The sequence below is a fragment of the Euprymna scolopes genome, chromosome 44, assembly GCF_053919585.1.
Source record: "Euprymna scolopes isolate OS-2025 chromosome 44, ASM5391958v1, whole genome shotgun sequence".
Taxonomy (NCBI): Eukaryota; Metazoa; Mollusca; class Cephalopoda; order Sepiida; family Sepiolidae; genus Euprymna; species Euprymna scolopes.
In genome coordinates, this window is record NC_136525.1 from 19,745,689 (window position 1) to 19,762,267 (window position 16,579).

Consider the following 16,579-nt stretch of genomic DNA (forward strand, 5'->3'; position numbering starts at 1 on the left):
CCAACTTCCCACAAAATTGCCAACTACCCACAAAATTACAAACTTCCCCAAAAATTGCCAACTTCCCACAAAATTGCCAACTACCCACAAAATTACAAACTTCCCACAAAATTGCCAACTTCCCACAAAACTGCCAACTACCCACAAAATTACAAACTTCCCCAAAAATTGCCAACTACCCACAAAATTGCCAACTACCCACAAAATTACAAACTTCCCACAAAATTGCCAACTACCCACAAAATAACAAACTTCCCACAAAATTGCCAACTACCAACAAAATAACAAACTTCCCATAAAATAACAAACTTTCTACAAAATTGCCAACTACCCACAAAATTGTCGACTACCCACAAAATTACAAACTTCCCACAAAATTGCCAACTTCCCACAAAATTGCCAACTTCCCACAAAATTACCAACTACCCACAAAATTACAAACTTCCCCCAAAATTGCCAACTTCCCACAAAATTGCCAACTACCCACAAAATTACAAACTTCCCCAAAAATTGCCAACTTCCCACAAAATTGCCAACTACCCACAAAATTACAAACTTCCCACAAAATTGCCAACTACCCCGATTTGAAGTTTAACTTTACTGATATTTTTCGCATTATAATACAAAAAATTGTGGTGCATGTCTAGAATTCAACCCATAGACGAAAATACAGAAAAAGAGGGAGGTAATACCTGGGAGGATAATACTATCTACAAGGTGCTTTCAACAAGTTTCTAGACTTTTTTTCATATGGGCACTTTTATTGATAGTACACAAACTCTAGTCCCCTTTGAAGTAATCTCCTCTGGCTGTAATGCACTTGTTGTACCGTTCCAACAACTTTTGGAAGGCCCCATGGAAGTTCTCTTGCGTGAGTGTGTTAATGACCCTTGTCACAACCTCTTTCATCTCCTCAATTGTTTCATAACGACAGCCTCTAAGGTTTTCCATGATCTTAGGGAAGAACTAAAAGTCAGAGGGAGCAAGATCTGGACTATAGGGAGGGTGAGGAAACGTCTTGATGCCCATCTTGGTCAAATAGTCTGTGACAAAAGTAAAGCACTCTTGGAACAAACTTTGCACAAGTCTTTCGCATCTTCAGTTCCTCAAAAATAATAATTGCATGGACAGTTCCCACACTGACATCAAACTATGCACTTATTGTCTCTATAAGCACACTATGGTCCTTATCCATGAAATTCTTTATTTGGCCAATCAACTTTACTGTTTTGACTTCTTTACTCCTCCCATACCTCTCATCATCCCTCACAGACTCCCTGCTTTCCTTGAATCTCTTATGCCACTCAAAAACTGATGCTCGATTCATGCAAGATGATCCAAAAGCAGTCTGAAACATTCCATACGTTTTTGTGTTATTTTTTCCAAGTTTAAAATAGAATCTTATTACATATCGTTCTTCTAAAGTGTCTTAATATCTAGATTGCATTTTTGAAATTCATCAGCTGTGACAATCAGGCTTTAGTAGGATGTATTCCAATTTCTGCTGTAACTGTTCATTTGAACGTGAAATCATAAAAATTGGTCCGTCATCTCATAAGAATGTAGAGCAATAAGATACTGAATTTTCAAGAGTCTCCAACAATTTTAAATGCCTGTACAAAAAAAGTCTTGAAACTTATTAAAGGCACCTCATACATACCTCTCATGGATCGAAAAAAAAAGTACAAAAATACACACAAATACTGTTCAAATTCCATCAATTCAAATTCCGAGATAGATACGTACATCATAAAGATTTTTCTGTATTTTTGTGTTTTAATTTGGTTGTGTGCCATTTTTTATTTATTCGGTGTTAACTGTTACCGATAATTTTTTTCTGTCTTTTTTTCTTATTTCAGATTTACCAAAAATACCCACTAATCGCAGACTGCGCGTCCTGTTGCACAAACCTCGTCCTCAACGCGAGTAACACTTCCACGCCAGCTTCCGAGATTTCTTATTCATTGTTCAATGCAACAATAAATTCCAACGGGGATCACAGCACGACAGAGGCCAGCGTCGGACCGAAAGTCCGTGATCGTTACTCCAAGGCTGTCAACCAACCAAATACTGCTCTCTTATCAACCATTTTGGCGCTAGGAACATTTTTTATCGCTTATTTTCTCAGGATCTTTAGAAATAGTAAATTCCTCGGAAGAAGTGTAAGTATGTCACTAGATCACAGGGAGGAGCAGGATTTTGGAGTTTTCTTCTAGCTCGGGATGGGGCATCCTACCAGATGGCAGACATTAATTTGCTACTATTTCATACATTCCAACCGAGAGATCTCAAGATTTTAACATTCCAACATTTCAAGATCTTGATGAGCCGTTTTTTTTCATGTTTTGTACAAGGAAGTCACCACTTATCAAGGCCTGGAAGCCACTCGGGAATAAGGGTTATTGCGTGTACAGTAATCTTTTTTTTTTTTTTTTTTTTATTACATTTTCACCCCAAACAAGGCGCATTGCTACTTTGGAGTAGGGGGCTACTACTATCAGGGGCAGCAACTACTGGGGCATTATGTTGGGATTTGGGCAGCAAGATATCGGTTCACATTACACTTGAACTTCTGCATGTCAGTACAGTTGGGGAAGCAGGGACCTGGAATGGAATTCCAGAGTCTAGCGGTTCTGGGGAAGAAACTACTGGAGTAGAAAGATCTTTTACATCTAGGGATCTCTACTGTGTGGGGATGGGATTTAGCTGCTTGTCAGGTTTGTCGAGGGTGTCTACGTCGTGGGGACACAATGATTGCAGTTCGTCAGAGAATTCACCATTAAAATACTTGTAGAACAGGCAGAGGGATGCAACGTTTCGTCGATGGGATAGAGGCTGAAGCTTAGATGCCAGTTAAGGGCCTATCAGATTGGCGACTCTCTTTTGAACCTTGTCTAGGAGCGAGAGACTAGCAGCAGATGCACCAGCCCAAATGTGACAACAATACTCCATACATGGGCGAATGGTGGCCTTATAGAGGTACAGGATACTTTCAGGTGTCAGTAGTTTTCTAGCACGGTAGAGAGAGCCTACCTTTTTCGCAGCGGCCCTGGGACAATATCGTAGTAATTGCTAGTAATGGAGATTTGATATTAAGGAGAGATGATCATGTTTGCCTTAAGGGGGTGGTTCATCAGGAATTTGTTTATGTTGAACTTGAAGACATCCAAGTTGTAGTCAGGTGGGAAACAGGCAAACAGAAGAGAGTTCCACAGGCGTGCACTTCTAAGAAAGAAGCTTTGTTCATGGAATCTACGTTTTGACTTAGGCACAGATAAAGAGTGGGGAAAATTACTGACAGTGGTTTCAGCTAGATGGGTGTTTTTCGTGAAAGATTGGCAAGGGAGACCAGAGATTGGAGCTCAGACGAGTACTAACCCTAACCCGAATCTACGTTTAAGTAATCCAATTTACCAAATTTACACTACTAACGATTCCTACGATATTGTCCCATTGACTACTGTACACTCTTTAACCCTTATCCTCAAGTGGCCTTTTGACCTTAATAAGTGGTTACTCTTATGTAAAAAAAAAAAAAAATCTTTTTTAAAACTCTAGAAGTTATACAGCATAATCATGCTTACACACTGGTTCTCGTTAGATTACCGTAGTTAAGCAACATTGAGCCTGGTTACTACAAGATGGGTGATCATTTGGTAATACTAGGCGCTGTATGCAGGAGAACTTTGAAATCTCCCTGCAAGAACTGCAAAAACCTAATGTTATCATCTCCTCTAACGAGGACATATAAATGACTGAGGAATTCTTGTGAATTTGATATTCCAATGAGAATTCTTCCTTTGGAAGAAGTTGGTTCTATGGAATCTGCCGAGGCTGATCGATACTTCAGTACAGCACAGTACAGTAGGAGGTTAGACCCAATTTCAAGTCCCACGTGAACAGGTTCTTGAAGGGCCATCCTCTAAAATAAATAATTTACGGTACCCATTAACTCTTATCCATGAGTGGCCTCCGGGCCTTGATGAGTGCTGACTTTATGATGTTAAAAAAAAATAACGTTAGGTGTTGGTTTGATGAAAGTGTTTCTCTGGAACAAACTCGATTTGAACTTGGAAACCCCAGGTTGTCAGTCAGTGTCGTTAACCACTTAGCCACCATCATTATCACCCTGTCGTGGATTTGACTGGATATTACCAAATATGAATGTCAACTTACGGATTTCCACTGACTTCCTCTATCTATTTGATATTCCAAATCTCTTTGTTGCTATAGCTATAACCTCTTTCATCCCCCCACCTCGCTTTTGCTGCTATCATTTTCTTCTAGCTGGGGATGGAATATCCTACCAGATGCCAGACATTTACCCGCTATCTCAGATATTCCAACCGAGAGATCTTTTTAAGATTCTGACCGTCCTGTCAAGTGCAATTGTTGCAACTAACCCCTTGTGTCTTAGTACTTACGGGAGAGACTACATGAAGGTTGCCAACATCCTTAAGTGGCAATGCTTCTGTGGAATGAACTGGATTCCAACTTGCACACCCAAGTTGTCAGTCTGTGTCATTAACCACTGAGCCACCTTTAACTCTCATGTTGTTGGTGTTGAACATAATTCATCCATTCGTATGAATTGGATTCGTTTCCCCAATATCTTTCAAGCTAGAATTCTTTCTAGAAAGACATTGAGTAGGAGGAACCACTTGAAGGTTGCCAACATCCGTAAGTGCTTCTGTGGAATGAACTGGATTCGAACTTGGTACACCCAGGTTGTTGGTCCGTGTTGTTAACCATTTATCCACCAACTCTCCCCCTCCCATCATGCAGTTGTTGTTGTTGTTGTTGTTGTTGAACATCATTCGTGGTGATGATTTTTGTTGGCATTCATTTCCCTGATATCTTTCTATTAAGAATTCTTTCTAGAAGGATATAGAGTACTTACAGGAGGGACCACATGAAGGTTGCCAACATCCTTAAGTGAAAGCGTTTCTGAGAAATCAACTGGATTCAAACTTGGCACTCCCAGGTTGTTAATCATTTAGCTATTATCGTTTCTCTGCAGTTGTTGGTGTGTTGTTTATATTGGTGCTGCAAATTTTGTGTGCTTATACTGACCCTGACCCAAGATCGCATCTGCATCTTCTGGTAGTTTACGATTAACAGCCGGAAAAGTTGCTAGAAAAAGCCGATGTGAACACTGCCAGACGACAAATTCAAAAAGCTGAAAACAAAACTTTAGTTCAAAAAGATAAACATTTACCGTTAGTTTAATCATATGAAAGAATTTGTTTTTATTTTCAAGAAAAGTATATTAAAAAAGTTTTTTTGCAACAAATGTTTGAAATATTAATTTATTTTTATTTCGGACTATTATTCTCATCTTTATTAGTTGTTGTTTTTCATCTTTTATTGGTTAATTAAGGAATAATATATATATAATATCCGTCGCGGTTACCACCTGATGAAGGCCAGAGGAATAGTTGGCCGAAACGTTGTGAATAAACAAACCAATAAAAGATGAAAAACAACAACTAATAAAGATGAGACTAATAGTCCGAAATAAAAATAAATTAATATATATAATGCTCATCTCAAAAATGAATTCCAATTAAGGAATAATATATATACCGATCGGTACAGACCCGACTATGGAAGATCAGATAATAAATAAACGTGGATTTATAAGATCAAAAAGAATCCAACCTTGATCGCCCTTCAGGGCCCGTGGCGCAGTTGATAGAGACGTTGAATCTCTACAGTTCCAGATGAACATTGTCTGAAGATAGCGGTTTTAATCCCACCCAAAGCGTGCCAGAGGTTTACTTGGCCAAAATGTGGTGAGACGACAACAACTACGGATGGCAGTGATGGCTGAGAATGCAGTTAGGAGATTCGAGGTTCCTATCCGTCGCGGTTACCACCTGATGAAGGCCAGAGGAATAGTTGGCCGAAACGTTGTGAATAAACAAACCAATAAAAGATGAAAAACAACAACTAATAAAGATGAGACTAATAATCCGAAATAAAGATAAATTAATATATATAATGCTCATCTCAAAAATGAATTCCAATTAAGGAATAATAAATGTTTGAAAGAAATAAGTTTTTTTTAAGACGAAAACATGAAGAAAAATCAACTGTCTTTCTTATTTCTAAGAATTTTTTTTTTTTTTTTTTTCGCAAGAAACGTTTCAATAAAATAAAGTATTTTTTATTGTAATGACGGAAAAAAAAATTTTTTCAGGAAAACAACTATAATTAAAAACAATTTTTGGTGCTTATGCACTTATGTTACCATGCTATTTTTTTAATAGTATTTTCAAATTGAATTGGAGTTTTACAATAGCTTTTTATTATTAAACTAGCAGTTCAGCCCGGCTTTGCTCAGGCCCTATGTACTGTTCATAACTTTATGTGCATATGTATATATATATATTAGAAAGTTTAACTCATGTCCAGGTAATCTACATCTAAAATTTCAAGTGTTTAGACTCAAAATTGGCGGAGGAGTTTGGTAGAGTTTGCAAAGGTAAACTCTTTCACTTTTTACCTCTTAGCAACCAGATTTTTGCCCAAAAACTGATTAAAAAGCTGGCTGCATGTCTGAATACCCTTTATGTAAAATTTCAAATGTTTAAGACCCAAAATTGGCTGAATAGTTTGTTAGAGACCGCAAAGGTAAAAACTTTTAAACTTTGACCCCTCGGCAGCCAAATTTTTGAAAAAAAAAAAACGATTAAAAAGCTTGCCCTATGTCTGAATATACACTTCATGTAAAATTTCAAATGTTTAGACTAAAAATTGGCTAAGTAATTTGGTAGAGGCTGCAGAAGCTAAATTTTTTTTTAATTTGACCCCAATTTTGACCCCTTAACATTTATTGTTTTGGGCTTACATCAAATTAAAACGTTTGACCCATACCCAAGTAACCTGCATCTAAAATTTCAAGTGTTTAGACCCCAAATTGGCGGAAGAGTTTGGTAGAGTTTTCAAAGGTCAAATCGTTGAACAGCCAAATTTCTGACTGAAAACCGATTAAAAATCTCAATCCCTCTTATGTGAAATCTCGACTGAAAATTGACAGAGTAGTTTGGTAAGGAAATGTACACACATAGACACACACACACGCACACACACACACATACACATAGACAGACAATTAACCAAGCTCTAGTCCATCACCTTACAGATGCTAAACTTCTGACTGACCAACAATATGGATTTAGACAAGCCCATTCCACAGCAGACATCCTAACTGTAATCTCAGAACATATATACCAGTCACTGGACAAAGCGGGAGAGGGTAGAGCAGTAGCTCTAGATATATCTAAGGCTTTTGACAGGGTATGGCATGAAGGTCTTCTCAGGAAAATCAGATCATACGGTATCAATGGAAGAATACATGACATAATTAAATCCTTTTTAGATAAGAGAAAAATCCAGGTTGTCCTTGACGGTCGTACATCTAAACAATATGATATAAATGCAGGAGTGCCTCAGGGGTCTATCCTAGGACCTCTGTTATTCCTAATATTCATAAATGACCTCCCTGACAAAATTGCCTGTGAGATGGGTATATATGCTGACGACACCACAGTCTATAACAGACATGATAGGAAAACAAATGAACACATATCTAAAGAAATGGCAGAAACACTAGAGGATGACCTCCGATCTGTAGTGGAATGGGGATATAAATGGATGGTCACATTCAATGCTGCCAAGATTAAACTAGTTTCCTTCAATAATTACAAGAAACCTTCTCTACCACCAATAGCAATGGCCAATGACTCTTTATCTGAAAGTACATCCTTTAAAATCCTCGGCCTAACGTTCACAGGAAACATGAGTTGGAACAATTACATTGACAGTATTGCCAGGACTGCTGCGAACGTGGTAGGCTCTCTCTACCGTGCTAGACAGATACTAATGCCCGAAAGTATCCTATACCTCTATAAGGCCACCATTCGCCCATGTATGGAGTATTGTTGTCACATTTGGGCTGGTGCATCTGCCACTAGTCTCTCGCTCCTAGACAAGGTTCAAAAGAGAGTCGCCAATCTGATAGGTCCTGAACTGTCATCTAAACTTCAGCCCCTGTCCCATCGACGAAATGTTGCATCCCTCTGCCTTTTCTACAAGTACTTTAACGGTGAATGCTCTGACGAACTGCAAGCACTTGTGCCCCCTCGACATAAATATCTCCCAACAAACCCGACAAGCAGCTAAATCCCACCCCTTCACAGTAGAGATCCCTAGATGTAAGAGAGCCTTCTACTCCATTAGTTTCTTCCCCAGGACAGCTAGACTTTGGAATTCCCTGCGGGGTCCCTGCTTCCTCAACTGACATGCAGAAGTTCAAGTGCAACGTGAACCGACATCTTGCTGCCCAACTCCCTACACAGTACCCCTCATGCCTATGTTCCTGATAGTAGCCCCATACAACAAAGTGGCAATGTTGCCTTGTTTGGGGTGAAAATGTAATAAAAAAATAAAAAAATTTCACTTTTGTAGATATATAGATTGTTAGGTGAAAGTACAGAATAATTACTTCCTATGTTAAGAATGACTTTATAACATAATAACATAAGTACCCATTTTTTTTTTTTTTTAAGTCTCAAAAAAGTGTTTGTTTTTGTTTTCTAGAAAAGTTTCACATAATTTTTTTTCTTTGGGGGCGGGGGTGGGGGGCAAAAATTTTCCAGGGAAACTGCTATACTTAAAAACATTATTTTTCAAGAAAAGTACCAGAAAATTTTTATTTTTCCTAGAAAAATTTCAAATAAAATCTTTTTATTTGGGAAAGGAGGGAGGGGGAATTTTTCTTCTTGTTATAACGGATCAATTTAACTGAAACTTGTCGTCTGCTGAAAACTGATTGTTGTAATCGCTAATAGCATCAACATTTTTTTTTTTTTACTGCTTTTTTGGCAGCTTATTGTAAACTGCCATAAAGTGCCGACGCAACTTTGGATCAGTACCAAATTTCTTTAATTTTAATTCAATGAACATTAAAATAAAATATGCATCAAGTGTGCTTGAAAGCCAAATCACAACGTAATGACACTACACTCTATAACAGGCATGACAGGAAAACAAATGAACACATATCTAAAGAAATGGCGAAAACACATATCTAAGGAAATGGCAAAAACACTAGAGGATAACCTCCAATCTGTAGTGGAATGGGGACATAAATGGATGGTCACATTCAATGCTGCCAAGACTAAACTGGTTTAATTCAATAATTACAAAAAACCTTCTCTGCCACCAATAGCAATGGCCAGTGACTCCCTGTCTGAGAGTACATCTTTCAAACTGCTTGGCCTAACGTTCACAGGAAACATGAGTTGGAACAATTACATTGAAAACATTGCCAGGGCCGCTGCGAAGAAGGTAGGCTCTCTCTACCGTGCTAGAAAACTACTAACACCCGAAAGTATCCTGTACCTATATAAAGCCACCATTCGCCCATGTATGGAGTATTGTTGTCACATTTGGGCTGGTGCATCTGCTACTAGTCTCTCGCTCCTAAACAAGGTTAAAAAAAGAGTCGCCAATCTGATAGGCCCTTAACTGGCATCTAAGCTTCAGCCTCTGTCCCATTGATGAAACATTGCATCCCTCTGCCTGTTCTACAAGTATTTTAATGGTGAATTCTCTGACGAACTGCAGACATTGTGTCCCCACGACGTAAACACCCTTGACAAACCCGACAGGCAGCTAAATCCCATCCCCACACAGTAGAGATCCCTAGATGTAAAAGATCTTTCTACTCCAGTAGTTTCTTCCCCAGAACCGCTAGACTCTGGAATTCCATTCCAGGTTCCTGCTTCCCTAACTGTACTGACATGCAGAAGTTCAAGTGTAACGTGAACCGACATCTTGCTGCCGAAATCCCAACATAGTGCCCCAGTAGTTGCTGCCCCTGATAGTAACCCCCTACTCCAAAGTGGCAATGCGCCTTGTTTGGGGTGAAAATGTAATAAAAAAAAAAAGAATTAAAAAAATGTAATATTAGGAAAATGAACGAATATTTTACTTGTTTGAAATTTAAGTAAAATATTTGTTTATTTTCCTAATATTACGTTGTGATTTGGCTTTCAAGCGCACTTGATGCGTATTTTATTTTATTTAAATTAAATCAACGTTTCTGTATGGAACTCACACCCTTGACGTTCAATGAACATCGTTAAATATAAACTTTTTTCATTTTAATTTGAATCATCTTCTTTTTTTTTTCCTACAACAGGCCAGACGAGCTCTCGGTGATTTTGGAATTTTAATTGCTCTTGTTGTCATGGTTCTCCTTGATGTTTTAATCAAGGACACATGCACACAGGTAAGACATTTTTGTACAGGTATAGCTTTGAAATTATTGTTCAGATTTTTTTTTTTTTTTTTTTGTAATAGTAACCAGGATACCCAGTGTTGCACCCGGGTTATGACTACCAATATAGGAGTTTACGAAAACAACTTTTCTTCCAATTTTTTTTCTCCGTCTGTTGTAAAAATTTTTACATCTGCTTTAATATACAGGATAGAATAATAAAAGTGTTGCCCTAAAAAAAACACACTACAGCTTTATTTTAAAACTTTTATTCAAAAAGGCAATTCAGGTAACTTGATTATGTAGAAAGCTGTCATTATGTAGAAAGCTGAGTTCTACAGGCTTGATTATGTAGAAAGCTGTCATTTATTCAATGTAGCCGCCTTCAGCCTCAATCACCACCTCAATACAGGTTCAGAACTTTTCCACAAGTGCTGGCGGGAATTTGGTGAATACTCGGCGAATGGCAGCAATCAGGCTGGCTTTGGTGTTGTGGAAGGAAGGTAATGTTTTATTTTTGTTTTTATTTTATTTTTTTTTTACACAGTGGTCACCACTTATCAAGGCCCGGAAACCACTCAGGGATAAGGGTTATTGCAAGTACATTACGTTAGTGTGGAGATTTGATGAAGTGTTTACTTAAGGGGTCGGTTCATTAGGAATTTGTTAACGTTGGACTTGAAGACATCCAAGTTGTTGTCAGGTGGGAAGCAGGCAGACGGAACAGAGTTCCACAGGCGTGCAGTTCTAAGAAAGAAGCTTTGTTCATGGAATCCATGTTTTGATTTAGGCAGAGATAAAGAGTCGGGGAAATTTTTCACAGTGGATTCGGCTAGACGGATGTTTTTCGTGAAAGATTGGCGAGGGAGGGACCAGAGATTCGAGCACCTGCCATGGAAATAATGATAAAACAAGGATAGGCTCGCAACGTCTCTTCTGTGGGAGAGAGGTAATGTTGGTGATGTGCTCGACATATGACCAAATGAAGTAGTCCAGCGGGTTCAGGTCGAGGGAGGAGGGGGGAGGGGCGGTGAGAGAACGGTACAAAATCGTAGCACTCCTTCTGAAGCCAAGCCTGGATCTCTTTGAACTTGTGGGCTGGCACCAAGTCTTGCTGCCACACCCAGGGTTTGTCAGCGATCACCTGACTGCACCAGGGGATCACCACACTCTTCAGCACATCCAGGTACACTTTGGCGTTGACTTTCAAGCGGACTTTGAAGATATGAGGCGGCATGATGTGGCCCTCACTTGAAACCACACTAAAGACCATAACCATGGGTCGTCCGATGCAATGATCTGTGTCCTCAAGCGTTGAACCATCTGGATTTGCACTTTAAGTGTGCTGGCAACGGTCCTGTTGTCATAACTTTGATCAGTATAGAGCAGGAGTTGTACAATGGCGCATCTCTGTGTCACTTCAAAACAAATTTGGAAGCTCTTATCACTCTTGGGATTTGTACAAAACTGGCCAACTAGTAGATAGTCTGCAACAAAAAAGAAAATCGTTTTTTATCAAACGGAAATCGAATCATGTTGTCTTTTCTAGGGCGACAATTTTATCGTTCTACCCTGTAACAGAATGAAAATAAATAAAGTTGTCAACGCAAAGAAAATAAATTTAATCTAGCGTTATAGTTAACAACAGAGAAATCGAAAAAAAAAATTGATTCTGCATGTATACATACTAAGCAGAGTATGAACACAAAGATTTGGTTGATCCTATTTATAACTATGTGTAATGAAAACGGACTCATCAGATGCGAGCAGGACTGCATAAAACACGCTAAATCATTTTTTTTTTTTTTAAATTTTTCAGTGATAGCTTTTAGAAAGTCCATTTTTACCCATACTAAAATATATTCAATGAAATATACAGCACGAAATGAAAAACAAAACTTCTTTTCAACAATAACAGTAAAAAAAGGAAATTTATTTCATAGCGGGTAATTGAAGGTTTAGAACTGTGGTAGAGGAAGAAGGATTAGAAAGTTATTTTTGGGGTCTGTGTTGGTCAGTCGGTATATTCTCTGTGTTTATCTTAGTTGATAACAGTTGTCTCCAAGTGGAGGCCGTCGATGCTAGGTAGAGGTGTCCAGTGGACAGGGGACGAGAGAGGAGAAGTGTTGCTTGGCTGGAGGTTTGGTCCTGACTGATGACTAACTGTAGTTCCAAAACGTAGTTCTTTAGGGGACTGATGAATCAATGTATCTTGTTAGCTGATTGGCCAGTGTGTGGCCAAATAGCTCAAGGGGGGGGGCTTTGATTCGCTAGATAAAATAGGTCTTTGTGACTGCTACAAACTTTATGTCTATAAACGAACTAATCAGATGCCAGAAGGACTATATAAAACATGCTGAATCTTTTTTTTTTTTAATTCTCCAGTGATAGCTTTCCGTCTAAACATGAGAAAGCCATTACGGTTCTGCTGATGCTGACTGGATTAATCATTTGCCTGAAAGTTTCTCTAGCTGGATGTGTGCTGCCATTTTTTTTTCTTTTGAGGACTACATTCTTTTATTTCTAGAATGACTCTATACTTAAGAGACTCTATTCAGATAACACCTAATGTTGGCTAGTTTTAATTTTTTTTTTTTAATTTTTACATTAGGTGGCATGATTCTTGCCGAGCAACTCCCCCCCCCCCAAAAAAACAGATTCTGTTGTATTTTTTGTTCTTATTCTAAATCGTTTTTATGTAGTCTTATCTATGCATTTTCTAACCGCTTATTTAATGGACTATTGTCTTCATATCCCTTAAAGTCTATTTACTTAACGACCCGTGACTCATCTAGTGTTCATAGGTGCGTGTGTGTATTACATATAATTCACAGTACATTTATAATGACATACTTGTTGCTACATGCCCTTTCTGTCTTTTGACCACTGCCTGGACGATTCGCCATCTTAGGGAAGCTGGGTTCTGTTATAACAAGCACGCATGCAAGACAGACACACAACGATATATGTTTTTATATATTGGTTTATTTCACTCCCAGGCATCTTGTCTTCTGCAGTATGGAGTGAAATCGACAATCTCGGACTTGTGGCGTTTCTCTGCATCAATTTGGAGACCGTATGGGGAAACCTACTTAAGCCATTTTGCTTTCTCAATTTCTTGGACCCAACTCACTAAATCTAACTCAGCTTTTCTTCTTTTTTTTTTACATGAAGGTCACCACTTATCAAGGCCCAAAAGCCACTCGGAGATAAGGGTTATTGTGTGTACAGTAATCAATGGGGTAGTGTTGCAGTATTCGTTAGTATTGAAGATTTGATAAAGTGTCAATACTTAAGGGGGCGGTTCATCAGGAATTTGTTTATGTTAGACTTGAAGACATCCAAGTTAAAGTCAGGAGGGAAACGGGCAAGCGGCAGAGGGTTCCACAGGTGTGCAGTTCTAAGAAAGAAGCTTTGTTCATGGAATCTACGTTTTGATTTAGGCACAGATAAAGAGTGGGTAAAATTACGGACAGTGGTTTCAGCTAGACAGGTGTTTTTCGTGAAAGATTGGCGAGGGGGGGATCAGAGATTGGAGCTCAGACGAGCACTTGCCATGGAAATAACGATAAAATAAAGATAGGCTCGCAATGTTTTTTCTGTGGGAGAGAGGTTGCAGGGAAGAGAAAAGAGCATCCCCCACTAAGTCACGAAGTCTACTTTGTACTCTGTCAAGGCAAGATAGGCTGTTTTTAGCAGCTCCTGCCCAGATGTGGCAGCATTATTCCATCCATGGACGTACTTGGCTTTTATATAGATAGAGAATTGCATCAGTAGTGAGATATCTTCTCGAGCGGTAGAAGGATCCCACCATTTTCCCAGCGACCTTGGCAACAGACTTGATGTAAGTGTTCCATTTCAGATCAGGAATAAAGGTCAAACCCAGAAGTTTATTCAAACCGGAATGTTTGACATGTCATGTCGAATTCCCGCTTCATACTTCCGGTGCAAACTGATCAGTCAACCAAGTTTGATACATTTGACTTTTCCTGCACCTGCATGCTCACTCAACTTATTGTTTACCACGATTTAATCTCTGCTGTTTACTCCGCTAGACAAATAGATAATTAGATAGACTGATAGATAAATAGATAGATAGCTAAACAGATAATTGATTACATGCTTTCTACCCGGCGTTGTCTGGTGTTTACCTAACAAACCACAAACCACACATGTACAAACCACACATGTACAAACCACAGCCATATTTTTTAATGTACCCCACAACCCATCCCTGCAAAAAATTATGTCTTTCAATCTCTATGTATGAATAATGATATAATGATAGGTCTAATTGATGTTTTTGTCTTTTTTTTTTTAAATTTCTTACATCAGGTAGCTTTATACCTTGTCTGGAGTGCTTTCCAATAAAAAAAGACCTGGTTTATTTTGTAAGAACCACGGCCGTACAAAATTTTACAGTCAAAAATTGCGTATTTTTAAATGTACCCCACAACCAATCCTCGTAAAAAATTATGCTTTTCCATCTTTTTGTTTGAATAATGATAGTTTTAATTCATTTTTTGTCCGTTTTTTTTTTTTTTTTTAGTTTCTTACATCAGGTAGTTTCATGCTTTGTCTGGAATGTTTTCCAATAAAAAAAAAAAAAAACAGGTTCATTATGTAAGGACCACAACTGTACAAAATTTTGCACGCAAAATTGCATATTTGGAAATATATTCCCCCCATCATGTGATTCTATCTTTGTCTGAATAATGCTGGGTCTAATTGTTTTGTCTTTTGTATTTTTCAGAAACTTGAAATGTCGGACGAATTTGGCCCGACAGCTCCCAACAAGCGAGGCTGGTTTATCAATCCGATGGGCATGAAAGAAAACTTTCAAGTTGGCCTGATATTTGCGTCTATCATTCCCGCTTTCCTCATCTTCATTCTTCTGTTCATGGAAGTACAGATCACAGAGTACGTATTACCAAACACAGTCACCTGGCAGTATAGTTAACAGTGGCAAAAAAATACATCTATTATATAAAGTCATATTCCTGTCTGTTCACAATTTGATTAATATATACAAAAGGTGCACTGTTTCACAAATTAATTTTCATACTAAAAAACGGATTGATTGAGATTGTCGGACTGACTTCCTCATCTTGGTTGTTTGAGTCACAACGTTTCGGCAGTTTTGCCCTCCGGCCTTCATCAGGTGTTTGGTATCGAACTGGGGAACCGTTTGTTAGGAGTCTCGAACCCAACCCTTTATTATTATTACGGGGGTACCATGTTCGGACTCCAGCTAGGCTCTGGAACATAGTTGCTGATTCTCTGTTTTGAATGTTACTTTTCACTGCCTTCGTTCAGGATTAAACTCAGCACCTTTGGGTAACTGTAAACTTTGATACAACGTCTAGGACCACTCGGCCATATGTCACTAGGACTTGGAGCTAAATGTCCCAGAGCCTAGCTGGAGTCCGAACACGGTACCCCCCGTAATAATAATAAAGGGTTGGGTTCGGGACTCCTAACAAACGGTTCCCCAGTTCGATACAAAACACCTGATGAAGGCCGGAGGGCAAAACGGCCGAAACGTTGTGACTCAAACAACCAAGATGAGGAAGTCAGTCCGACAATCTCAATCAATGAAAACACCTCATCTCAAAAATACAGACAATTACTAAAAAACGGATGTTTACACAGTTTTTTTTATCCCATCATGATTTCTATATATACTATTTATTTAAAGGAAATCTACATTCAAGGAGTAACCTCATTTGCATATTGCATGAAATAAAATCTATTTTAATAATTAGTTCCATGTTATTAATTGTTTGTTGTAATAGAATTGTTTAAATTGTTCTATTTAAAAGTATTATTTAAAGTTGATTATTTTTAGTTTAATTTATTTTATTTTCAAGGATTATCACTTGCCTTTAAAAACGAAAGTAAGTTTATTTATTTAAGCTGAGAGCATTATTTCCCCTTTAAGCGTTTAAGCTAAGTTTTAATTTTCATAGACGAAAATGAATGTGTTTTATACTTCCATAAACCCAACATGTGGTTCACTTTAAGGGAAATTGTAAGGAGTTTTCAACCAGGCAACGCCGGGTATATGCAGAAAAAAATCTTTCATGCTAAAATTGCTAAAATTAACACTTTTGTGCTTATTAAAAAAAACCCTGATGCCTTGGATTTTTATGAAACTTTCTGAAAAGTTGTAACTAACTGATTTCTATATAATTTTGTTTGTCTATACTTCGCGATAACTCTTTGGTGTGCCCCAGGGGCTCTTTTAGGGCTAATAAAAACACTCCATTTTTAAGACTATTTTACCATATT

General features: G+C 38.2%; 1 protein-coding gene across 5 annotated transcripts in view; it reads left to right on the top strand.

The window, feature by feature from the left end:
* The window catches only part of LOC145268721 (band 3 anion transport protein-like), a 971,550-nt gene that overhangs the window by 930,645 nt on the left and 24,326 nt on the right, over positions 1–16,579 (top strand). For all 5 annotated transcript variants that reach the window (XM_080124275.1, XM_080124277.1, XM_080124273.1 and 2 more), the window contains 3 exons: positions 1,860–2,162; positions 10,211–10,300; positions 15,042–15,208. In XM_080124275.1, the coding sequence (XP_079980401.1) occupies positions 1,860–2,162; positions 10,211–10,300; positions 15,042–15,208 (560 nt within the window). The remainder of the gene's footprint in view (positions 1–1,859; positions 2,163–10,210; positions 10,301–15,041; positions 15,209–16,579) is intronic.